The sequence below is a fragment of the Xenopus laevis genome, chromosome 9_10L (assembly GCF_017654675.1).
Source record: "Xenopus laevis strain J_2021 chromosome 9_10L, Xenopus_laevis_v10.1, whole genome shotgun sequence".
Classification (NCBI taxonomy): domain Eukaryota; kingdom Metazoa; phylum Chordata; class Amphibia; order Anura; family Pipidae; genus Xenopus; species Xenopus laevis.
In genome coordinates, this window is record NC_054387.1 from 8,835,495 (window position 1) to 8,861,683 (window position 26,189).

Sequence of the window (26,189 nt, forward strand, 5' to 3'; positions counted from 1 at the left end):
GGCCATCAGGAAGTTTTTCTAACAATGGAGTAAATGTTTTGCCAAACAAAATTACAAATGACGTTCTCTACTCTACTTGCTGTGTCAGAGTTAAGGAAGGTCCTAGTTACTCGACGCTGCCAGTTTGAGGATGTGTCAAGCTGTTGCGGTTATATACCTGGGTACCCCTGGAACTATAGCAGGGTGACTGTTACCCCATTGTTTCTATATATCTGTAACCTTGTTATGAGCTAAGGGGGCCCAGCCTGAAGGTCAGTTAGGGGGGGATTTGGGGTGAGTGCTTATTTGTGCCCTGGGTACCCCTGGAATTATAGCAGGGTGACTGTTACCCCAATGTTTCTATATATCTGTAACCTTGTTATGAGCTAAGGGGGCCCAGCCTGAAGGTCAGTTAGGGGGGATTTGGGGTGAGTGCTTATTTGTGCCCTGGGTACCCCTGGAATTATAGCAGGGTGACTGTTACCCCAATGTTTCTATATATCTGTAACCTTGTTATGAGCTAAGGGGGCCCAGTCTGAAGGCCAGTTAGGGGGAGATTTGGGGTGAGTGCTTATTTGTGCCCTGGGTACCCCTGGAACTATATAGCAGGGTGACTGTTACCCCAATGTTTCTATATATCTGTAACCTTGTTATGAGCTAAGGGGGCCCAGTCTGAAGGCCAGTTAGGGGGAGATTTGGGGTGAATGCTTATTTGTACCCTGGGTATCCCTGGAACTATAGCAGGGTGACTGTTACCCCAATGTTTCTATATATCTGTAACCTTGTTATGAGCTAAGGGGGCCCAGCCTGAAGGCCAGTTAGGGGGAGATTTGGGGTGAGTGTTTATTTGTGCCCTGGGTACCCCTGGAACTATAACAGGGTGACTGTTACCCCAATGTTTCTATATATCTGTAACCTTGTTATGAGCTAAGGAGGCCCAGTCTGAAGGCCAGTTAGGGGGAGATTTGGGGTGAGTGCTTATTTGTGCCCTGGGTACCCCTGGAACTATAGCAGGGTGACTGTTACCCCAATGTTTCTATATATCTGTAACCTTGTTATGAGCTAAGGGGACCCAGCCTGAAGGCCAGTTAGGGGGAGATTTGGGGTGAGTGTTTATTTGTACCCTGGGTACCCCTGGAATTATAGTAGGGTGACTGTTACCCCAATGTTTCTATATATCTGTAACATTGTTATGAGCTAAGGGGGCCCAGTCTGAAGGCCAGTTAGGGGGAGATTTGGGGTGAGAGCTTATTTGTACCCTGTGTACCCCTGGAACAGTGATTGTGAGGCCTCTGGGGCCCCAGATACATATGCTGTAATGTCTGATATGTGAAATAACCTACATTCTCCTGTAGGTGAAGACACAAACATTCAGAAAGTCAAAAGGCCACCTTCCTGTCAGTATAAACTGGATAGATATTTACAGCAGCTCTGCACAAAACCACATATTTACCAAAGTGTTTTCTCTGTGAGCTCCAACTGTCAGTTTTCACTGAATAGGATGTCTTGGTGGGGAGGACACAGACTGTGGGCAAGTATGCTCAGAATGGAAAGATGGAGTAAGGAGAAGGGACTGTAAGGGGCAGATTTATCAAGGGTCGAAGTGAATTCGAGGAAATTTTCAAAGTAAAAAAATTTGAAATTCAAAGTAATTTTTTGGATACTTCGACCATCGAATAGCATACTACGACTTCGATTCTAAGTAAAATACTTCGAATATTCGACCATTCGATAATCGAAGTACTGTCTCTTTAAAAAAACTTCGACTTCAATACTTCGCCAAATTAAACACGCCGAAGTGCTATGTTAGCCTATGGGGACCTTCTAGAGCATTTTTCTACGTTTTTGGAAGTCGAAGTAAAATCTTCGATCGATTGCTGAAATACTTCGAATCGTTCGAGTCGAAGGATTTAATTGTTCAATTGAACGATTTGACTTCGACCGCAAATGGCCAAATTCGATTTGTAAAAAAAACTTCGACCGATATTCGAAGTCAAAGTATTCCAATTCGATGGTTGAATTTCGAAGCTTTTTCTACTTCCAAATTTGACCCTTGATAAATCGGCCCCTAAGTTTCGGAAAGCGCGTATAGTAAGGCAAGGATCGTTACATAGTGACATAGTAAGTAAGTTAGGTTAAAAAAGATACACGTCCATCAAGCTAAACCTTTTAAGTCTGTATATAACCTGCCTAACTGCTAATTTCAATATAGATTGGCAAAACTAGTCTGCCAGGGTTGCCAGGTCGGCATGTTTCCAGCCAAATTGGGCTACTAATTTAAAGCCCAGGCCGGTTTTGAAGGTACAAACTAGCCAAGGCACGGATTTGGGCTACTTTTTGGGCCTTTGGCTGGTTTTTAATTTGGAAACCAGCTAAAGTTTTTTCTTGCCCTAATATGCCAAGCCTGCGTCTCCCAATGCATGTTGGGTAATGTAGTTTTTGTTTAACAATTTGCCAACAAAAAAAATGTAAGACTACAATACCCAGTATGCAATGGGACTGACTTGAGTAGAAGTCGGGAGTTACCAGATGTTGGGCTCTGTCTCCCGTCACTCTTAAGCATTCTCGCATTTTCCGGTGACTTTCATCAATTTCAGACAACTATAGGGCAAAAATCTGCTGGCCTCCAAAATGTCTAGAGGTTGAGCTGTTTTACCAATATTTATTGAAAATTATATATGTATTAGGGCCTCATGGGGCCCTAGGGTTGCCACCTTTTCCCCCGGTGGAGACCAGCCAGGGGGCGGAGCTATTACATTGAGGGGGTGGGCTGTGATATTGAGGGGAGGTACCATGTCATAGCGGGGTGGGGCCATGCCATCAAGGGGCGGGTCTATGATGCGGCAATTGCCCGATCGTCGTGTCAATCATGGGGAATCATGCCCGGTTTTCCTTATTTGGAAAACCGGGCAGGAAGTTTTGATCCTTCAAAATACTGGGCTGTAAGGACAGGTGGCAACCTTATGGGGACCCCTATACCTCCTGGGACCCCCTCTGTAGTTACGACCCTGGTGATGGGCAAATCTGTCCCATTTTGCTTCATGGAAAAATGTGCAAATCAGTGAAAATTTTAAAATAAAATTCATTTATTTTTTTTAGACTTTTTTTCACTGCCCATATTGAGCTATTTTGGGGCTAGTTTTGAAGCGCGTCTTGGCTAGTTTTAGACTGGTTTTGTAGCTGGCTTTGGCTGGTTTTGAAAATAAGACCTGGCAACAGTGATATCTAATTACTCCACTGGGTATTGAATCTTAGTGGAGGAAGCAGATTGGCAGGAACATCTCCTATCTCCTGCCCATAAGAAATAAGGCATCTATTATATGGTATATACTATAGGTAGATACGGCGGGCGCTTTAGCAACTGCAAAATGGTTCATAATATGAGTTGTGCAAGAATGAGTTTCCTAAACACTTCTCTAGGTATTGCAGAGGGTTTGCAACACAGGAAAACATCTCAACCCAAGCGCGGAACAGAAACACCCTGGCACATAATCATTCTTCTTGTATATTTGTATTTATACAGACGGTGCGAGGAGCTGCTACAACGTCTTTCTCATACATAAGCCCACAAGTACACACAACAGAGCCTGCTACTCCACTAGTATGTTGGTACGGCCTGCACTCGCCTGCTACAGCATCAAAACACAATCACAATTGGTTCATTTTATTTCGACATTTGTTTCCTCTTTTTAATGCCATTCTGTAAGTTGCAAAGAGAAATTAGACAAATTTCCTGCACTGCACTGTTCTTGGGGTTTTCCGGATAAGGGATCTTTCCGTAATTTGGATCTTCATACCTTAAGTCTACTAGAAAATCATGTAAACATGAAATAAACCCAATAGGCCAGTTTTGCTTCCAATGAGGATTAATTATATCTTAGTTTGTTTTGTTATTACAGGGAATAATAAAACAAAAAATCATTTTAAAATGTTTTAATTATTTGGATAAAATTAGGTCTATGGGGGGTGGCCTTCCAGTGTCCCAGTTACTGCACAGATCCTATCTGATCCCCATTGTAAGCAACAGTCCTGTCCTGCTTTATGGCAGCTGAGATTCTAGCTATCTGTATAACAGAACATTCTGTCCCAGTGGCTGCACAGATCCTATCTGATCCCCATTGTAAGCAGCAGTCCTGTCCTGCTTTATGGCAGCTGAGATTCTAGCTATCTGTATAACAGAACATTCTGTCCCAGTAGCTGCACAGATCCTATCTGATCCCCATTGGAAGCAGCAGTCCTGTCCTGCTTTATGGCTGAGATTCTAGCTATCTGTATAACAGAGCATTCTGTCCCAGTGGCTGCACAGATCCTATCTGATCCCCATTGTAAGCAGCAGTCCTGCCCTGCTTTATGGCAGCTGAGATTCTAGCTATCTGTATAACAGAGCATTCTGTCCCAGTGGCTGCACAGATCCTATCTGATCCCCATTGGAAGCAGCAGTCCTGTCCTGCTTTATGGTTGGGGTCCTCTTTGAACAATTTTGCTTTAAGTTGTGATGTTACTCAGGCAAAAAACATCTCAAATGAAAACCAAAACAAGGTAGTTTTATGAAACCAGGATGTTATAACAACAGAAAGTGCACACAGAACACACGTATAGTGACAGAATGAGATTAAAATAAACACATCCTGGCTTTGATACGATCCAATAATGAGTTAAAGACATAAGCATTAGTCAGTATTATGGTTCAGTCCATTTCCCGTTAGCTCCCCCCCACCTTGATTGTTTGGTAGAAACCACAAATGAAACTGCAATGAGGCCCCTCACCTGAGATACATTGCACAGACTGGATCCTCTTCTCCTCAACTTGACAACAGTCTTGGTGATGGAATACATCGTATTACACGCACAATAAAACCCCTTCAAAGGAACGTTTCTCATGTGAAACTTTCAGAACATCTTTCTCCGGCTACAGAGATAGGGAGCCCAACGCATTTGCAGCATTTACGTCTATACATATGAGAAGGGACTCTGACAAGCGCAGAAAAGGAGAACTTAAAACAGGACGTTTTTGTTGAGTTTTGTACATTTCCGGTTGAGGGCTGGATGCTGCTAAAAGTATCACTTGCTTTTTCCTCCTTTGCACACAAACGTACTGGTTCTTTTCTTTGCCCCTTGGGATGAAACACCGTAACCCACATACGGCTCAATGACAAACGTCAGATAAGTTCTTACTAAAATTACTTTTTTTTCCCCAGAAGCTTTTTGTTTTCTTTTGTTGCACTGAGATCCTTTCTAGAGATTATGAACAAGGAACAGGAATCGTTGGCTTCTTGTATTTCTGCTGTGTAATGGGAACAGTGTATCAAAGAATTGTAGCATTCAGTATGGCACTGTCATTGTATTCCTGTACTGCGTCACTGAAATGTACATGTTAGTGCCAACAATTTCTGATTTTGGGGAAAAAGATGGCCAAAATCTCAGCCATAAAGCAGGGCAGGACTGCTGCTTACAATGGGGATCAGATAGGATCTGTGCAGCTACTGGGACAGAATGTTCTGTTATACAGATAGCTAGAATCTCAGCTGCCATAAAGCAGGACAGGACTGCTGCTTACAATGGGGATCAGATAGGATCTGTGCAGCCACTGGGACAGAATGCTCTGTTATACAGATAGCTAGAATCTCAGCTGCCATAAAGCAGGACAGGACTGCTGCTTACAATGTGGATCAGATAGGATCTGTGCAGCTACTGGGACAGAATGTTCTGTTATACAGATAGCTAGAATCTCAGCTGCCATAAAGCAGGACAGGACTGCTGCTTACAATGGGGATCAGATAGGATCTGTGCAGCCACTGGGACAGAATGCTCTGTTATACAGATAGCTAGAATCTCAGCCATAAAGCAGGACAGGACTGCTGCTTACAATGGGGATCAAATAGGATCTGTACAGCCACTGGGAGAGAATGCTCTGTTATACAGATAGCTAGAATCTCAGCTGCCATAAAGCAGGACAGGACTGCTGCTTACAATGGGGATTAGATAGGATCTGTGCAGCCACTGGGACAGAATGCTCTGTTATACAGATAGCTAGAATCTCAGCCATAAAACAGAACAGGGCTGCTGTTACAATGGGGATCAGATAGGATCTGTGCAGTCACTGGGACAGAATGCTCTGTTATACAGATAACTAGAATCTCAGCTGCCATAAAGCAGGACAGGGGCATCAGATAGGATCTGTGCAGCCAGTGGGACAGTGGAAGCCCCCCCCCGACTCCATCTTATCCAAATAATTAATTTTTTTTTTTAAATGATTTCCTTTTTCTCTGTAATAATAAAACAAACTAAGATATAAAATCTCAGCCATAAAGCAGGACATGACTGTTAAGAGAAAGGAAGGAGACTCATTTATTTGATTGCAGTATCCGCTGCAGCACAAAAGTGATTGTAATGTCTTCATAATTTAAGTAAATCACATTTTGATAAAATGATAATGAATAATTCCTTGTGATATGCTGTTTTCAGGTACAAGTACAAGCCTTATTAATTAATCAGAGTTTCTTTATAACTGATGGACAAGTACTGCAAAATGCTCATGTATTATAAGGGATAATGTACCCCCTACTGTAAATGATAAGGATATTAGAAGTCACTGAGGGGTTGTTCTGTGACCATATAAAGACACAAGGCTGCAGGCTGAGTTATACAGGGAACTCTGAGTATCACTCGTGTATTATAAGGGATAATGTACCCCCTACTGTAAATGATAAGGATATTAGAAGTCACTGAGGGGTTATTCTGTGACAATATAAAGACACAAGGCTGCAGGCTGAGTTATACAGGGAACTCTGAGTATCACTCATGTATTATAAGGGATAATGTACCCCCTATTGTAAATGATAAGGATATTAGAAGTCACTGAGGGGTTGTTCTGTGACCATATAAAGGCACAAGGCTGCAGGCTGAGTTATACAGGGAACTCTGAGTATCACTCGTGTATTATAAGGGATAATGTACCCCCTACTGTAAATGATATTATAAGTCACTGTGGGGTTCTATGACCATATAAAGGCAAAAGGTTAAATGCGGAGTGATTTTATGTAGGCTAAAAAACACAGAGGTAGTACAGCCAGGAACAGAACAAGAACTGTTCTACATTATATATGTTTGGGGTCCCTGTGACCAGCACACTTTTTGCAATGTTATCCAGGGCCCATGTGTCATTCTTCTTTACTTCTCTTGGGTTCTGTTAAAACTGTTTTTTAAAATGAATGTTTTTTTGAAAAATGTCCAGCCCCTCACAGCAGTTCTGGGTGTCCCCCACCCCAATGGTGACCCTGTCTGGTGGTTTGAGCTGCTTGTTCCACTAATAAAGAGCACATAACAATACAGTGTGCTACACTTAAAGGGGAAGTTCAACTTGCACACTTCTAATGTTGGGCAGTCCTGTGCCACTTCAGACAAAACAGCCCCAGCTTACCTTGTAGTTTCCTCCAGCACAGCCCTCCTGCTGTGAGCCCCGGGTGCAGTGCATGTGCAGTTTGCTTGTGAGACAACGTTAGTGCACGTGCACACACACAGGCTTAAGGTAGAGGGAAGTGTGAAAATGACCACACACAAGACATACGGAGGATACACATTCTGTCTGACCTTTAAATAGACATCAGACAGATCCAGTCCATCTGGTAATTTTCCATCAGGTCACTGACACGTCTATCAGTTCTTATTCGGTTTCACTTCACTAGCCTTCTCCATCTTGTACTACTTAGCCCCCTTTATATACAGTAAATCCATCTTCACACATTTTAGCATATTCACAGGTCCCTTCCCAGCTTAAGCATGTACTGGGTCCTATTCCAACCCATTCCTTTGAGCATCTACTGGGTCCTATTCCAACCCATTCCTTTGAGCATCTACTGGGTCCTATTCCAACCCATTCCCTTGAGCATCTACTGGGTCCTATTCCAACCCATTCCCTTGAGCATCTACTGGGACCAATTCCAACCCATTCCCTTGAGCATCTACTGGGTCCTATTCCAACCCATTCTCTTGAGCATCTACTGGGTCCTATTCCAACCCATTCCTTTGAGCATCTACTGGGTCCTATTCCAAACCATTCCCTTGAGCATCTACTGGGTCCTATTCCAACCCATTACCTTGAGAATCTGCTGGGTCCTATACCAACCCATTACCTTGAGAATCTGCTGGATCCTATACCAACCCATTCACTTGAGCATCTACTGGGTCCTATTCCAACCCATTCCCTTGAGCATCTACTGGGTCCTATTCTAACCCATTCCCTTAAGCATCTACTGGGTCCTATTCCAACCCATTCCTTTGAGTATCTACTCGGTCCTATTCCAACCCTTTCCTTTGAGCATCTACTGGGTCCTATTCCAACCCATTACCTTGAGAATATGCTGGGTCCTATACCAACCCATTCACTTGAGCATCTACTGGGTCCTATTCTAACCCATTCCCTTGAGCATCTACTGGGTCCTATTCTAACCCATTCCCTTAAGCATCTACTGGGTCCTATTCCAACCCATTCCTTTGAGTATCTACTCAGTCCTATTCCAACCCTTTCCTTTGAGCATCTACTGGGTCCTATTCCAAACCATTCCCTTGAGCATCTACTGGGTCCTATTCCAACCCATTACCTTGAGAATCTACTGGGTCCTATACCAACCCATTACCTTGAGAATCTGCTGGGTCCTATACCAACCCATTCACTTGAGCATCTACTGGGTCCTATTCCAACCCATTCCCTTGAGCATCTACTGGGTCCTATTCTAACCCATTCCCTTAAGCATCTACTGGGTCCTATTCCAACCCATTCCTTTGAGTATCTACTCGGTCCTATTCCAACCCTTTCCTTTGAGCATCTACTGGGTCCTATTCCAACCCATTACCTTGAGAATATGTTGGGTCCTATACCAACCCATTCACTTGAGCATCTACTGGGTCCTATTCCAACCCATTCCCTTGAGCATCTACTGGGTCCTATTCTAACCCATTCCCTTAAGCATCTACTGGGTCCTATTCCAACCCATTCCTTTGAGTATCTACTCGGTCCTATTCCAACCCTTTCCTTTGAGCATCTACTGGGTCCTATTCCAACCCATTACCTTGAGAATATGCTGGGTCCTATACCAACCCATTACCTTGAGAATCTGCTGGGTCCTATACCAACCCATTCACTTGAGCATCTACTGGGTCCTATTCCAACCCATTCCCTTGAGCATCTACTGGGTCCTATTCCAACCCATTCCCATGAGCATCTACTGGGTCCTATTCCAACCCATTCCCTTGAACATCTACTGGGTCCTATTCTAACCCATTTCCTTGAGCATCTACTGGGTCATTTTTCAACCCATTCCGTTGAGCATCTACTGGATCCATTTCCAACCCATTCCCTTGAGCATCTACTGGGTCCTTTTCAACCAATTCCCTTGAGCATCTACTGGATCCATTTCCAACCCATTCCCTTGAGCATCTACTGGGTCCTTTTCAACCCATTCCCTTGAACATCTACTGGGTCCTTTCTCAACCCATTCCCTTGAGCATCTACTGTGTCCTTTCTCAACCCATTCCCTTGAGCATCTACTGGGTCCTTATCCCAACCCAAGCGATTTTCTTCACACACATTCTCCCACTTCCTCCTAGGAGGAAATACCCAGCCCATTTATGAACTGGCATAACCTGACCTGCTCCTGCAACTGTTTCTACAATAGTTCTGGTGTTTGATATGGCTGACCAAATCTCACCTCCAAGAAGTATTCTACCTGGCATAATTCTAGCCAATAAAGAATAAACTACTGCTGGGTACAGCCCAACCAGACAGTGAACTCCTGCAGGAAGAGCTATTGCAACTGCAACAGTATTTTGATGACTTCCATCTGCAACAATGTAAGTATGAACCTCAACTTCACCTGTAACTACAGTTAAAAACATCTCCTTTCCTCCCGGTCCAGGTATCACTGACTCCAAACCCCCCTTTATCTTTGGCAAGGATTGAGGCATTATCACATGTTTGAGTTTTCAGACTTTGTTGCTGTTTGAAACACAGAGCAAGTTGCTGACTTCTGTCTGTTGACAAGCGTTACACTTTGCTGACTGCTGATAGGACAGATAACTAATGTCACAACTAGAGGTTACTGGGCCCTACAGTAAACTCATTTTGGACCCCCCATCCTCCAAACATTTAGGACCAGGAACTAATTCCCAGTGCCTACCCCAGCCCAGGGGCGCTCCACCAATGAGGCGAGTTGAGCCACTCGCCTCAGGCGGCAGCGCCCCCTGGTTACCAGGGGCGGCAAAAATGCCGCTCCTGGTAACTAAGAGCCGAATTTCCGGTTTTCAAGCCGGAAATTCGGCTCTTCTAGTGCAGAGAGCGCAATTGCGCTCTCTGCACTAGCGTCATGCAGCGCCCCGACCCCCTCCTACGCAGAAAATGTGAGCGCCATGAGGAGGGGTCGGGGCGGCAACGGAAGGCCGCCTCAGGCGGCTTAAAGGCGCGGATCGGCGCTGCCCCAGCCAATGAACTGCATAATGTGGGGTCAGCAAAATACTAGGAATTGCCCTTAGAGTCACATGACTTAAGTGATGTATACTGTAATAATACACAAAAGCCATGAATATCTTGTAAATGATATCCTTATAAATGGTGAAAGCCATGAATATCTTGTAAATGATATCCTTATAAATGGTGAGTTCTGATGTCATCAGTTATAAATGGTGAGTTCTGGTGTCATCAGTTATAAACGGTGAGTTCTGATGTCATTTCTGTCACATGACTCACTGAAATTTGTGTATTATAATAAATAAAGTACCCCCAGTTGTAAAATACGAGGATATTAGAAGTTACCTATAAGAAGGTACCTTATAATATCCTTATATTTTACAAGAGGGGGTACTTTATTCACTATTTACTGCACCCCTTAGCTCCCCAGAGTAAATGTAGCTACAGATGCACTAACAGGGGACACACAAATCCCATTGTACCTCCAACCTGGTGATTTAAAGGGTCGGTTTAATATGTTAAAAAATGGCTAATTTTAAGCAACGTTTAAATTGGCCTCCACTTCTTTTTTATAGCATAGTTTTTGAATTACTTGCCTTCTTCCAGCTTTTAAATGGGGGTCACTGACCCCATCTAAAAAATCAGATGCTCTTTAAGACTACACATGTATTGTTATCGCAACTTTTTTATTATTGGTCTTTCAATTCAGGCCTCTCCTATTCATACTCCAGTCTTTTATTCAAATCAATGCATGGTTGCTAGGGTCATTTGGACCCCAGCAACCAGATTGCTGAAATTGCAAACTGGAGAGCCGCTGAATAAAAAGCTAAATAAGTATAAAAAACAAATAATATTAATAATAATAATAATAATAATAATAATAATAGGGACCCTCACTGAAGCCACTTGGAAGCCAGGTTTAAGCAATATGGCAGCTCGTGTCAAGACAAAAGCACATATTTTATGTTTCTTGTGCTCAGCTACCCATTCACCCTTGTTACACATCGACATTGCTTTAATGGAGTTAAAGATTAAACTTTCCACTAAAAGCCTAAACTGCTCATGTTTCATTTCATATTCCTATTCCACTCAAAGCTTTTTTATTTTCTCGTTATTTTGCCTTCTTCAAGGACAGAATTCAAATATAAAGCAGCACTATTCCGTTAATGTTCATTTAATAGTAAATCACATCTGTGTTGTTAAAAAGAGAGATTTACATCTCTTATAAAGCTTCGTTTTTTTACTGCTTGCTTCCTGGTGCTTGCACGATTTCCTTTCTGCTTAAAGGGGAACTCCACCCAAAAAACTGTTTTTGCAAGTTCAGCAATCTGGTTGCTAGGATCCAAATTCCTCTAGCAACCATGCATTGATTTGAATAAGAGACGTGAATATGAATAGGAGAGGCCTGAATAGAAAGAGGAGTGATAAAAAGTAACAATAACAATACTTCTGTAGTCTTACAAAGCATTTGTTTTATAGATGGGGTCAGTGATCCCCATTTGAAAGCTGGAAAGGACAATCATTCAAAAACTATAAAATGAAGGCCAATTGGAAAGTTGCTTAGAATGAGCCATTCTATAACATACAAAAAGTGAACTTAAAGGGGAATCGCCTCTTTATTGGGGGTGTCTATATAGGTCTTTATCTCTAGACTCAATTGAATCATTGACTTGTATGTAGAAATGTGAATAGGAATGCGCTGTACACGCAATAAGCTTTGCCAAGGAAACAATGTGGCAACTCCCACCCCGTGTGTAGCAATAGAAACCTATAGAGAAGGAATGTTCTGCACGACATTGTAGACTCAGGTTGTGGTTATTATGTCAGGGAAACCGTACGGCAATATTCGGCGCACACAACAGCCAATACCGTCATGCTCTCCTTTCAAGAGAAACAATAAGGCGGCTCCTGCCCTTATGCAAAAAATACAAATACGCAATAAGGGAATGTGGTGCATGCACAGTGAGCTCTGTATACCCTCCTGCTGTGCCGTCTCATAGAAAACAGAAGGGAAGCACTGCTATTACACCAGTAAGAAACAGATGCACAAAGCAAACAAGATCATAGTGCCTTTAAAATACTCGATGTGCAACATATGGATAATAACAAACATTGCAGCCCCTCTCAAATCCACTGAAAGCTAAAATGCCTATATCTTCTATATATCACAACAGCATTGCCCTCTGTAGCTCCTCCCACTGATACTTAGCCCTGCCCCCTATGTCCCTAATTTTGGCTGGGAGCTTTAGGGTCAGGCACACTGACCATTAGGGTAAAACTAAGCTCAGCCATGTTCCATTACACAGATTAACTGGCAGTTGCTATTCATTCACCAAGAATACTATTATTTAAATAATAAAAAGTAAAGTGTGGGCAAACCGGCTTCTGTGACAATTTGCAATTGGTCTGCATACTTTTGAAATGTTTACTTGCCTTCCCCAGCTCTCAGGCTAGCAACTGAAACGGCTATAGAGTTGCTATGGGGCTAATTATCGTAGCAACCAAAGAATGGTCATTAAAGTTAAGGTTGTTTTTCTTTTTTTTTTTTAAAGGAACTTATATGCCTGGAGAAAAATGTCTAGTAAACCTGCCTTATTGCTTGCTCAGCAAATATGGAATATTCTGGGCACACAATAAGCTATACCCTCATACTGTACTGTCTAAGGGAAACAATATGTCACCTCCTCCCATATGTATAAATACAAATATACAGAGAAGGAATGTTCTGGGCACACAATAAGCTATACCCTCATACTGTACTGTCTAAGGGAAACAATATGGCACCTCCTTCCCATATGTATAAATACAAATATACAGAGAAGGAATGTTGTGGGCACACAATAAGCTATACCCTCATACTGTACTGTCTAAGGGAAACAATATGGCACCTCCTTCCCATATGTATAAATACAAATATACAGAGAAGGAATGTTGTGGGCACACAATAAGCTATACCCTCATACTGTACTGTCTAAGGGAAACAATATGGCACCTCCTTCCCATATGTATAAATACAAATATACAGAGAAGGAATGTTCTGGGCACACAATAAGCTATACCCTCATACTGTACTGTCTAAGGGAAACAATATGGCACCTCCTTCCCATATGTATAAATACAAATATACAGAGAAGGAATGTTCTGGGCACACAATAAGCTATACCCTCATACTGTACTGTCTAAGGGAAACAATATGGCACCTCCTTCCCATATGTATAAATACAAATATACAGAGAAGGAATGTTGTGGGCACACAATAAGCTATACCCTCATACTGTACTGTCTAAGGGAAACAATATGGCACCTCCTTCCCATATGTATAAATACAAATATACAGAGAAGGAATGTTCTGGGCACACAATAAGCTATACCCTCATACTGTACTGTTATAATCTAGCACTAATTTCAATTTTCATTCTCCCCATGAAAGAGTCAGCACATATACTGTGCCTCTGCAGATTTTGGAGTCTCTTAGTTAAACAGTAGATTAGATTAAATCCCCTGGAGAATAAAGCTCTTTCTACATTCCAGGCAGGCAGTTTAATTACAATCTAACTAAGCCACTAAAGGCTGCACTACAGGATTTCTGAGAAGTAAAAGTTCAGGTGGCCTCTAAGGCTTTTACTATAGCTGGTATTTATTGCCTGGGGGAGAGATGCAACATGAAGTGTCATGCCATTGCCAGAGCATTACTCCCCCGGGTATTACTAACAACCCTCCCCTGTGAAGCATTTCTACCTTGTCACACCATGAAGCAGCAGTACAATCACAGCAAGAAAGAAATCAGCATGTAAGCATTTTCATCACTTGCGTGGCACTTAAGCGCTTAATGATGACGTCACAATTGGGGGGCTCATAATATAAGGATCACCTCATTTTTTTATTTCAGCTAATTCAAGCAAACAAGCAAGAATAACTCCCAGGTGGACTGGCCCATTGTGCCCATAAAACACGGTGCTTTGCACCTCACCCACCATAATAAAAAATTCCTGTATTCTCTACAACCCCATACATTGATTAATAAATCAGAAATCTGTGTCCTTACCACTTTCATTTGCTGATTTTAGTTTAGATCTGAATCTAAACTAAATCTGAATGATAGACCTATTGAAACAGTGTACTGACCATGATCCTACACTCTTGCCTCTGGCTCCCCATCAAGTAGCCGCTGGGTCTGTTTCTCTATTGTGACGTCCCTGTCAGAGATGCTTTAAATGCAATACAGGTGATGTACACAAACATGTTTGGGAAGTTCACAAATCAAACAAACCTGTTTTGGTGATTCTCCTTTGACTCTAAGAAGTTGTATATCAGCCTCGAATGCCCAGATGATGTTTAACTACAAGTACTTTTCAGGAGTTCAATTCGGTAACAGCTGGAAGCTGGCAAGTTGGAGCAGAGAGGACTATCCTGGATGTTGGAGCAGAGAGGTCTGTTCTGGTTAGTGGAGAAGAAAGTTATGTCCTGTCTGTTGAAGAAGAGAGATCTATTCTGGCTGTTGGAGAAGAGAGGTCTATTCTGTCGGTTGGAAAAGAGAGGTCTCTCCTGTCTGTTGAAGAAGAGAGGTCTATCCTGGCTGTTGAAGAAGAGAGGTCTTTCCTGGCTGTTGAAGAAGAGAGGTCTATCCTGGCTGTTGAAGAAGAGAGGTCTATCCTGGCTGTTGGAGCAGAGAGATCTATCCTGGCTGTTGGAGCAGAGAGGTCTATCCTGGCTGTTGGAGCAGAGAGGTCTATCCTGGCTGTTGGAGCAGAGAGATCTATCCTGGCTGTTGGAGCAGAGAGATCTATCCTGGCTGTTGAAGCAGAGAGATCTATCCTGGCTGTTGAAGAAGAGAGGTCTATCCTGGCTGTTGGAGCAGAGAGATCTATCCTGGCTGTTGGAGCAGAGAGGTCTATCCTGGCTGTTGGAGCAGAGAGGTCTATCCTGGCTGTTGGAGCAGAGAGATCTATCCTGGCTGTTGAAGCAGAGAGATCTATCCTGGCTGTTGAAGAAGAGAGGTCTATCCTGGCTGTTGGAGCAGAGAGGTCTATCCTGGCTTTTGGAGCAGAGAGGTCTATCCTGGCTGTTGGAGCAGAGAGGTCTATCCTGGCTGTTGGAGCAGAGAGGTCTATCCTGGCTGTTGAAGAAGAGAGGGCTATCCTGGCTGTTGAAGAAGAGAGGTCTATCCTGGATGTTGAAGAAGAGAGGTCTATTCTGGCTGTCGGAGAAGAGAGGTCTATCCTGGCTGTTGAAGAAGATAAGTCTATCCTGGCTGTTGAAGAAGAGATGTCTATCCTGGCTTTTGGAGGTCCAACAATCCTCCCCTAAGTAATACCACTTCCCAGGCACCTTCTGGCTTGAAATCCAAACCCAACCTGTACATTCCCCTTCACAATCACAGTCCCTGTAACTGCCCTCACTGGAGAGTATTCCGTTCAGCTCCCAACCACGACAAGCGACACACTCTGGTGAACTTGGATCATGGAATCCATGGGGTAGTGTTCAACAAATTCTGGGGCAACAGCAGTTCTTAACGGAAACCTCGTTCTAACAAATAAATCAAAGACCCTTCCCCATTCCCCCACTGCCCATAACACCCCAAGGGAATTAGCCTTGACTTTCTTTTAGACACAAGGCAGGTGGGCAACTTCCTATGTTTATCAGTATATATCACTATATATCAGTACATATCAGTATATAGCAGTGTAAATTAGTGTATATCAGTATATATCAGTATATATCAGTGTATACCAGTACTGTAAATATAAGTATGTCAGTATATGTCAGTATATGTCAGTATATATCAGTTTATATTGGTATACTGTATGTCAGTATATATTAGTATACTGTATGTCACTATATGTCAACATATCAGTATATGTCAGTATATATCAGTATATGTCAGTATATATCAATATATGTCAGTATATATCAATATATGTCAGCATATCAGTATATGTCAGTATATATCAGTATATATCAGTATATATCAATATATGTCAGTATATATCAATATATGTCAGTATATATCAGTATATATCAATATATGTCAGTATATATCAGTATATATCAATATATGTCAGTATATATCAGTATTTATCAATATACGTCAGTATATATCAGTATATATCAATATATGTCAGCATATCAGTATATGTTAGTATATATCAGTATATGTCAGCATATGTCAGTATATGTCAGTATATATCAGTATATATCAATATATGTCAGTATATATCAGTATATATCAATATATATCAGTATATATCAATATATGTCAGTATATATCAATATATATCAGTATATATCAATATATATCAGTATATAGCAGTATATACAGGTACATATCCAGTCCTGGAGATCTCATGCACCTCTGTAGGGGAGAGTTACCTGTTTGTGTTCTGGCACAGGGGACCTGACAAAGCAACAAACAAGCCCAACCAGATCCGCAGCTTTTTCAGCTTGTGCTGTTACCTGCACTGATAACCCAGGTGCTCCCTGAGCACAACACACAATAAATCAAAGAACAATTCGGAAATGTTACCTACCCAAGTATTAAGGTCCTGAGAATTCCCGGGAACCCCTGCGTTTCAGCTGAACGTCAGAGCTTCGGAGAAGTGAAGGTGCATTTTCTTTTGCACACTTGCACACACACACACACACACACATGTGCACACACACACACACAGGCAAACACATCCTGGGTCAGGTGACAAAAGGGACTCTATTTGCATAAGGAGTGGCCAGATTCATTCTTTTGTGCCTTTAACACTTTCACGGCTGGACAGACTCCCAAGCACAATTTGGACAGGGGAAGGGCAGTTGTCATTTTTCAAGGAAAAACATTGATAGTGAAAGATACATTGTCTCAAATGTTATTCCTGTTGCAGGAAGCAGCATTGTCACTAGGATGGATAATGAAAGCATTGTGTCTATGTATTTGTGTGTCTATGTATTTGTGTGTGTGTGTGTGTGTGTGTGTGTTCTTCAAATGATAAAAGAGCTTTACCAGAGCTCAATTTGCTTTTTCCTCTCCTTTTTAACTTTTTTCCCTCTATTTTTTTAATTAAAATGATCTTTCCTTTAACTCCGTTTTATAGATTGCAGTTTTGTTAGGACAAAAGGTCAGATTCGGGAGATTAGCCACCCCGCGACAAATCTCCTCTTCGCCTGGGCTACTAATCTCCCCAAACTGCCTTCCCCTAACTTCCCAAATCGCCCATAGTTGCCTCATGAGGAAACTTCGGGCGACTTTGCAAAACGAAGCCATCCCGGCTGCGATTTACATTCTAGCCGGTGGGATGCAGTTCGGGGAGATTAGTCGCCCCGAAGAAGAGGAGATTTGTCGCCGGGCGACTAATCTCCCCGAATCTGACCACGTGTCTCTGCCCTAAAGGGGGGATTCAACTTCACTAAAGCTATAGCTCTCCATAGCGAGCATTTTATCCTTAAAGGGGTTGTTCACCTTTAAATGAACTTTTAGTAGGATGTAGAGAGGGATATTCTGAGATCATCTGCAATCAGTTTTCATTTTTTTATTATTTCTGGTGTTTGAGTTATTTAGGTTTTTATTCAGCAGCTCTCCAGTTTGCAATTTCAGCCATCTGGTTGCTAGGGTCCTAATTGCCCTAGCAACCATGCACTGATTTGATAAGAGACTGGAATATGAATAGGAGAGGACTGAATAGAAAGATGAGTAATAAATAGGGATGGACTGGATCCAGGATTCGGATCGGAATTCGCCAGGATTCGGATCGGAATTCGCCAGGATTCAGATTTGTCCAATTCCTTGTGCCTGGCAAAACCAAATCCTTAAAATCATGTGACCTTTCCGCGCACTGCGTGAGCGCCTCTCTTTTCCTTCCCCCCCACTGATTTGCATATGCAGATTAGGGTTCGGATTTAGTTCGGTATTCGGCCAAATCACTTAAGAATGATTCGTGGGTTCGGCCACATCCAAAATAGTGGATTCGGTGCATCCCTACTCATAAAAAGTCGCCATAACTATAAATTTGCGGCCTTAAAGAGCATTTGTTTTTTAGATGGGGTCAGTGACCGCAATTTGAAAAATGGAAAGAGTCGGAAGAAGAAGGGAAATAATTTAAAAAAACTATAAAAAAGATTAAAAACAAAGACCAACTGAGACGCTGCTTTGAAAATTAATTTAAAGGTGAACCATCCCTTTAATGCAGATGTATGTATGCTTTAAGAGTCCGTCTCTATGGTTACTAGACTACAACTACCATAATGCTGTTTGCCTTGATTATATCCTGCTAGTGCAGAACATCCCTGCTTTTTACAATTGATACAGGAGATAAAGAGGGCCCTGATCATTAGAGCTTACAATCTAATAGCCATAGCCTCCATCCTGGGAGATCAATACCATTTTCTCCCAGCATGCAGCATGATTGCGGGTAACAATGAGCTGAGCCGGTTGCTATGGAAGAACCTGGACTCTCCCCAGCTCTTTAAGGCCCCCAGGATACACCCAGTCTCTGTTATTGGTCTGTGTAATCGGCGCCACATACATTAAACATATTTCTTCTAATGATGAAAACCTTATTATCCTGACCGACATGGTAAGGAAAGTCCTGATTGGTTGCTAGGGGTTACAAGACCTGATGCACACTGATATTTATTGCATTGCCCCATGACGGGGAGCTGTACAACGAATAACGTGGTGTATATGTTCCTTGTATCATTGTCTTGTTCTGATAATTCCTGATTAATTAGATGGAATGCAGCACTGGGTGTCTCTGATCACACCCCAAAACTGCCCGTCTGACCAAAATTGCAACAAGGCACACTCTGCTCTTGTGTAACCTGCCTTACCCCCGGCCATAGACTCATATTCCTGTCCGTTTAGCTGCCTGTCTTGATTTACAGCCCTGCTGACTAGTGTCAGTCTGTCAATAATTAACAAGAGCAATAATAATATTAGTAATAAAGCAATGGAAGCCAATTCTCTGCCACATCCTATTATGCAAGTAGCAAAGTGAGCACCACAATTACTTATGCCTACTACTTGTACAGAGAGATCCCATAAAACTATGGCAGTATAGGTATTCCCTGTACTAAGCACAATTCAGCAGGAACAGCCCCTAAGTTTGCTCATAGTCTGTACAGAGAGATCCCATAAAACTATGGCAGCATAGGTATTCCCCTGTACTAAGCACAATTCAGCAGGAACAGCCCCTAAGTTTGCTCATAGTCTGTACAGAGAGATCCCATAAAACTATGGCAGCATAGGTATTCCTCTGTACTAAGCACAATTCAGCAGGAACAGTCCCTTAAGTATTCTCATAGTCTGTACAGAGAGATCCCATAAAACTATGACAGCATAGTTATTCCCCTGTACTAAGCACAATTCAGCAGGAACAGCCTCTAAGTTTGCTCATAGTCTGTACAGAGAGATCCCATAAAACTATGGCAGCATAGGTATTCCTCTGTACTAAGCACAATTCAGCAGGAACAGTCCCCTAAGTTTGCTCATAGTCTGTACAGAGAGATCCCATAAAACTATGGCAGCATAGGTATTCCCCTGTACTAAGCACAATTCAGCAGGAACAGCCCCTAAATTTGCTCATAGTCTGTAAAGAGAGATCCCATAAAACTATGGCAGCATAGGTATTCCTCTGTACTAAGCACAATTCAGCAGGAACAGCCCCTAACTTTGCTCATAGTCTGTAAAGAGAGATCCCATAAAACTATGGCAGCATAGGTATTCCCCTGTACTAAGCACAATTCAGCAGGAACAGCCCCTAAATTTGCTCATAGTCTGTACAGAGAGATCCCATAAAACTATGGCAGCATAGGTATTCCCCTGTACTAAGCACAATTCAGCAGGAACAGCCCCTAAGTTTGCTCATAGTCTGTACAGAGAGATCCCATAAAACTATGGCAGCATAGGTATTCCCCTGTACTAAGCACAATTCAGCAGGAACAGCCCCTAAGTTTGCTCATAGTCTGTACAGAGAGATCCCATAAAACTATGGCAGCATAGGTATTCCCTGTACTAAGCACAATTCAGCAGGAACAGTCCCTAAGTTTGCTCATAGTCAATATACAGAGAGAGATCCCATAAAACTATTCCAGTATTCCCAGTACCAATACAATTCAGCAGGACATTTTTGAGTGACTTTTATCAGTTGACAAATATGATAGTTCCCCAGAAAAAAAAAAAAGAACCTCTCATTGTTCCCTGTTAAAGAAACAAGGTTGGTAAGTGTGTGAGCGAGTGTAAGAAGACACAGGGCAGCTCCGGTGATATCAGGCTTATAAACGGCTTATCTGTGAGCGAGTTATAAATAGATAGAGGAAATACAAAGATTTATTACATTATTTCCAAATAGAAGCAAAGTTCTAAGTTCTAATACAGAACTCTACTCGAATACTTGTAGTAACGTGCGAGGGAGCTGCCATACTGTTTTATGAATTGTTTTATGGGCCGTGCAAGATAGTTGGACTTTATCCCATGCTCCCTCAGCTTCTGAAACATGGCGGTAGGCTACAGTAGAATTGTACAGAACCAGTGGACCCGTAAGTGACAGCTCTGTTGTTCTGGAACATTCCTCACATGCTGATGCAGGGCTGGAACCTCCTATACCTTCTGCAGAATTAAAGTTCAGCGATTTAATTCTACTGCAAACAAAGCCAAACCCTTCTCACACCTGAACGTGGCTCAGGAATGATTCACACCTGGGTGACAGGGGCCGACTGCAGCGACAAATACATCAGTACCAAGCTCATTCATCCGTCCCCGAAAATATACAGGTCATGGAACTCCGAGGTGACTTCTAATATCCTCATATTTTGCAACAGGGGGTAGTTTATTTATTATAATACACATGTTTTAGTGAGTCATGTGACAAAAATGACATCACTACTCACTGTTTATAACTGATGACATCACTACTCACCGTTTATAACTGATGACATCACTATTCACCATTTATAAGGACATCATTTACAAGATATTCATGGCTTTTATATATATATTTATATATATATATATATATATATATATATATATATATATATATATATATATGTATATATATATATATGTATATATATATATATATATGTATATATATATATATATATGTATATATATATATATATATATATATATATATATATATATATATATATATATATATATATATATATATATATATATATAGTGATAAAGTACCCCCTCTTGTAAATTATAAGGATATTATAAATTACCAAGGAGTTTCATGACCATATAAAAGTACAAGGCCGACGGCCGAGTGTTTTTATACAGGTCATGGAACTCCGAGGTTACTTCTAATATCCTCATATTTTACAACTGGGGGTAACTTTATTATCATACACAAGTTTCAGTGAGTCATGTGACAGAAATGACATCAGAACTCACCGTTTATACGTGATGACATCAGAACTCACCGTTTATAAGGATATAATTTACATTATAGCAACCAAGGAGGAGGAGAAGGCTCAGGGTCTCTTTCTGGTCTATTACATGTCACTTGTTCACTGCTTAGCATGGCAAGACTGAAGAGATTCTGGAGCAGGAAGGGTTAAAAAAAGATGGACTTTAAAGGGGTGATTTACCTTTAAGTGAACTTTTAGTATGTTATAGAGTGACCCCTTCTACGAAACCTTTCAATTGGTCTTCATTATGCTTTTTTTTTTTTTAGTTCTTCTGACTCTCTCCAGCATTGAAAAGGGGGTCCCTGACCCCATCTAAAAAAACAAATGCTCTGTAAGGCTACACATTTATTGTTATTGCTACTTTTTATTATTCGTCTTTCTATTCAGGCCCCTCCTATTCATATTCCAGTCTCTTATTCAATTCAGTGCATGGTTGCTAGGGTCATTTGGACGAATTTTTAAAAAAAAAAAAAAAAAGTTTTTGATGTTACTGTTCCATTAAGGTATGAATATCCAAATTACTGAAAGATCCCTTATCCAGAAAACGCCAGGTAACAAGCATTCTGGATAACAGGTCCAATACCTGTATATATATCTCTAATCTATTCAGCACCCAGTGAGAAGTGAAGGCTACGGCAGTGATGGGAAATGTAGTTCAATAAGATCTGAAAGTCATGGTTGGAGAGCACTACCATATAATTAATTGGGCCCCAGAAAGTTTTTAGTTTTTACCCCAGTCTCCATTGCAAATCTAAATGGCCCTGTGTATGTTTATAAATGGAACCTGTGTATTGTTTACCAGTATCATAGGGACTTCCTTATTATTTGGTGAGTTAAAATCCAATACAACAAGAGACTGGGAAGTGATAGTTAAAGAGCGCCACCTAATGGTAATTCTAGTGTTTTGCGTGACAATTTCCCTTATTTATTATTATTATTATTAAATGATCTGTTATTTAGATAACACATTCACAGAGCCAGGATGCATGCTGATCAGAGCTACATATACAAACCAGTCTGGTGCTTATCAGTGCACTGCAGGATTTCCTATATAAAGTCTCTTTAGTCAGGATTCAGACTCATTTACAAAGGGAAGAACAGAATCTGTGCAACTATTTACTTTGCAGTGTTGGCTGCATCTTTCAGGCTCACCATTCAGATCCAGAGATTTGGAAAAAATATATGGCGCAATGTCCCTTTAAGAATCCATATCTATAGTAGCTGGACTACAGCTCCCATAATGCTTTTTCCCTATGTATCAAGTATCTAGTATCAAGTGCTGAGGTTTATGTCCCCTTTAAAGTTCTCTACAGCAATCAGCCCACTTTTTTTTTTTAATAGTTTTTGAATCTTTTGCCTTCTTCAGACTCTTTCCCGCTTTCAAATGGGGGTCACTGACCCCATCTAAAAACAATTGCTCTGTAAGGCTACACATTTATGGCTATTGCTAATTTTTATGACTCCTCTTTCTATTCAGGCCTCTCCTATTCATATTCCAGTCTCTTATTCAAATCAATGCATGGTTGCTAGGGGAATTTGGACCCTAGCAACCAGATGGCTGTAGTTGAAAATTGGAGAGCTGCTGAATACAAAGCAAAATAACTCAAAAACCGCAAATAATAAAAAATTAAAACCAAATGCATATTGTCTCAGAATATCCCGCTCTACATCATACTGAATGTTAATTTAAAGTTGAACAACCCCTTTAATGCAAGAGGGTCCCCCAATAAGAATCTGGCCTACTCATTAGCCCCCTGCTCTCTTTGCTTGATCTTTGATCTGTTTGGTTTTAAATGCCCAGTTTCGGAGTGTATCTGGGACGCTGTCATTTGTAACAATAGTAAATTGCCTATAATAACTGTCAGTGCCAATATTCTCCTGGAACCAAGAATTCTTTAGATTCTTTTTGTCTTTACTCATCCCTGGGTGTGACCTCTCCTATGCTCGGAGCCTGGCAATGTAGCTCAGGTCGCAGGCTTTGCTCTCCCTCATATAAAGTTTCTGGGATTCATTAGTTACAATGGGGCAACAAGGTGGTACTACCATCATGAACAAAACCACTACAAGGCCTCCAAAGCGTTGAAAAGTCCTCTTGTCTGAATCCATAATTTGCTGGATTTGGTAGAATACAGGATCTTCCACAGAAAATGTCTGAATACCAACGAACAATCATAAGTTTCCCAACGTGGACATTTCTCCTGTCTCTGTATCCTGTGTTTGTTGAGAGAATGGCAGGAACTGCCCCTCACCTTTCTCTCCCCCCCCCACCATCAGGAAGATGACAGAGGCCGGCCGGCAGCTGGTGGGGATGAGACAATAAGGCCTTGAGAGGAAGGAAACATGAACAGCCGCTAGTAAGGGAGCTGCGGGCCAATCCAACTAACTACCCGGCTTGTAGGGATAATGACCTCATGTAGGGACCTCAACCAACTGTATGGATAATCCACTCACAATGTCCTCATACACAGGCCTCACCCAACTGTATTGATAATCCACTCACAAAGACCTTATATAGAGGCCTCAACCAACTGTATGAAGAACCCACTCACAATGTCCTCATACACAGGCCTCACCCAACTGTATTAATAATCCACTCGCAAAGACCTTATATAGAGGCCTCAACCAACTGTATGGAGAACCCACTCACAATGTCCTCATATAGAGGCCTCCATCAACTGTATGGATAACCCACTCACAAAGACCTTATATAGAGGCCTCAACCAACTGTATGGCTAACCCACTCACCATGTTCTCATATAGAGACCTCCATCAACTGTATAAATAACCCACTCACCATGTTCTCATATAGAGACCTCCATCAACTGTATAAATAACCCACTCACCATGTTCTCATATAGAGACCTCCATCAACTGTATAAATAACCCACTCACAAAGACCTTATATAGAGGCCTCAACCAACTGTATAGATAACCCACTCACAATGTCCTCATACACAGGCCTCAACCAACTGTATGGATAACCCACTCACAATGTCCTTGTATAGAGGCCTCAATCAACTGTATGGATAACCCACTCACAATGTCCTTGTATAGAGGCCTCAATCAACTGTATGGATAACCCACTCACAATGTCCTCAAATAGAGACCTCAACCAACTGTATGGATAACCCACTCACAATGTCCTTGTATAGAGGCCTCAATCAACTGTATGGATAACCCACTCACAATGTCCTCAAATAGAGACCTCAACCAGCTGTATGGATAACCCACTAACAATGTCCTCGTATAGAGGCCTCAACCAACAGTATGGATAACCACTCACAATGTCCTCAAATAGAGACCTCAATCAACTGTATGGATAACCCACTAACAATGTCCTCGTATAGAGGCCTCAACCAACAGTATGGATAACCACTCACAATGTCCTCAAATAGAGACCTCAATCAACTGTATGGATAACCCACTAACAATGTCCTCATATAGAGGCCTCAACCAACTGTATGGATAACCCACTCACAATGTCCTCGTATAGAGACCTCAACCACCTCTGTGCCACTAACGATCCTGTCCAGAGTATTCCTTACTTGCCCCTCAATAAATCCCTTTGGGTATTATATCCCTATAGCCAGTTACAAAAAGATATATTAAAACTGAGCAATTATTTAGGAGGCAATAAAGAACACTTAGCAGCAAGTTCTGCCTTAATTGCTTTCTCTCAGCCTAAATAATTGGTCAAGTTTCCACACCTGGGCGGGGGTGTTTCATTGAGATTGAGAGCACATCTACCATTCCCCAGTCATCTGTATATTTCTATTAAAACTGCACATTAATCTGGCCCACACTGAGTCCTCTAGGCTCCTGTATCTAGCAACAACCACTAGGTCTGATACCCTATTATTTGTTTTTATTCCTTAAACTTGCTGGAGGCCTACTTTCCCTTTAAAGGTGCAGGAACAAACATTTCTTAAAACCTTCTGGGACACCAGTAGATAGTTGAATAGGAAATAATTCGGGATCACATATCAAATACTCAGAGTCTGCAGGTTCCATGAATAATTTATGAGTTGGGTAATTAGAACCTTTTTATTATGATGCAACACATTCCTTTACACTTGGAAAACTGGTCTGGATGTAATAAGACCTGATGCAATGACCTTAAACTGGGGCAGACGTATAGCAACATACATGCACAGAGGGCATTTTCTGATATAGGAACTACCCACATGTACTCATACTGCTAAACTGCAAGTCCCAGCAGCAGTTAAATGAGCCCTGTGTTGTGCAAAAGGCACCGCACATTCAGGTGCAATGGAATCCTGACCCACTTACCAAACTGGAAGTACAGGGATCTGGTGGCACATTTTGCTTAGATACTCTAAGTCATGAC

At 41.7% G+C, this 26,189-nt stretch overlaps 1 protein-coding gene across 4 annotated transcripts in view; it reads right to left on the reverse strand.

Moving 5' to 3' along the window:
• arhgap27.L (Rho GTPase activating protein 27 L homeolog) overlaps positions 1-26,189 on the reverse strand; it is a 58,899-nt gene that overhangs the window by 25,584 nt on the left and 7,126 nt on the right. The window contains exon 1 of one of the 4 annotated variants that reach the window (XM_041575965.1): positions 4,747-5,375. The exons of the other annotated variants lie outside the window; for them this stretch is intronic. Coding sequence (XP_041431899.1) covers positions 4,747-4,860 — 114 coding nt within the window. The 5' untranslated portion in view covers positions 4,861-5,375. Of the gene's footprint in view, positions 1-4,746; positions 5,376-26,189 lie in introns of those variants that run through there. 4 annotated transcript variants of the gene reach the window in all.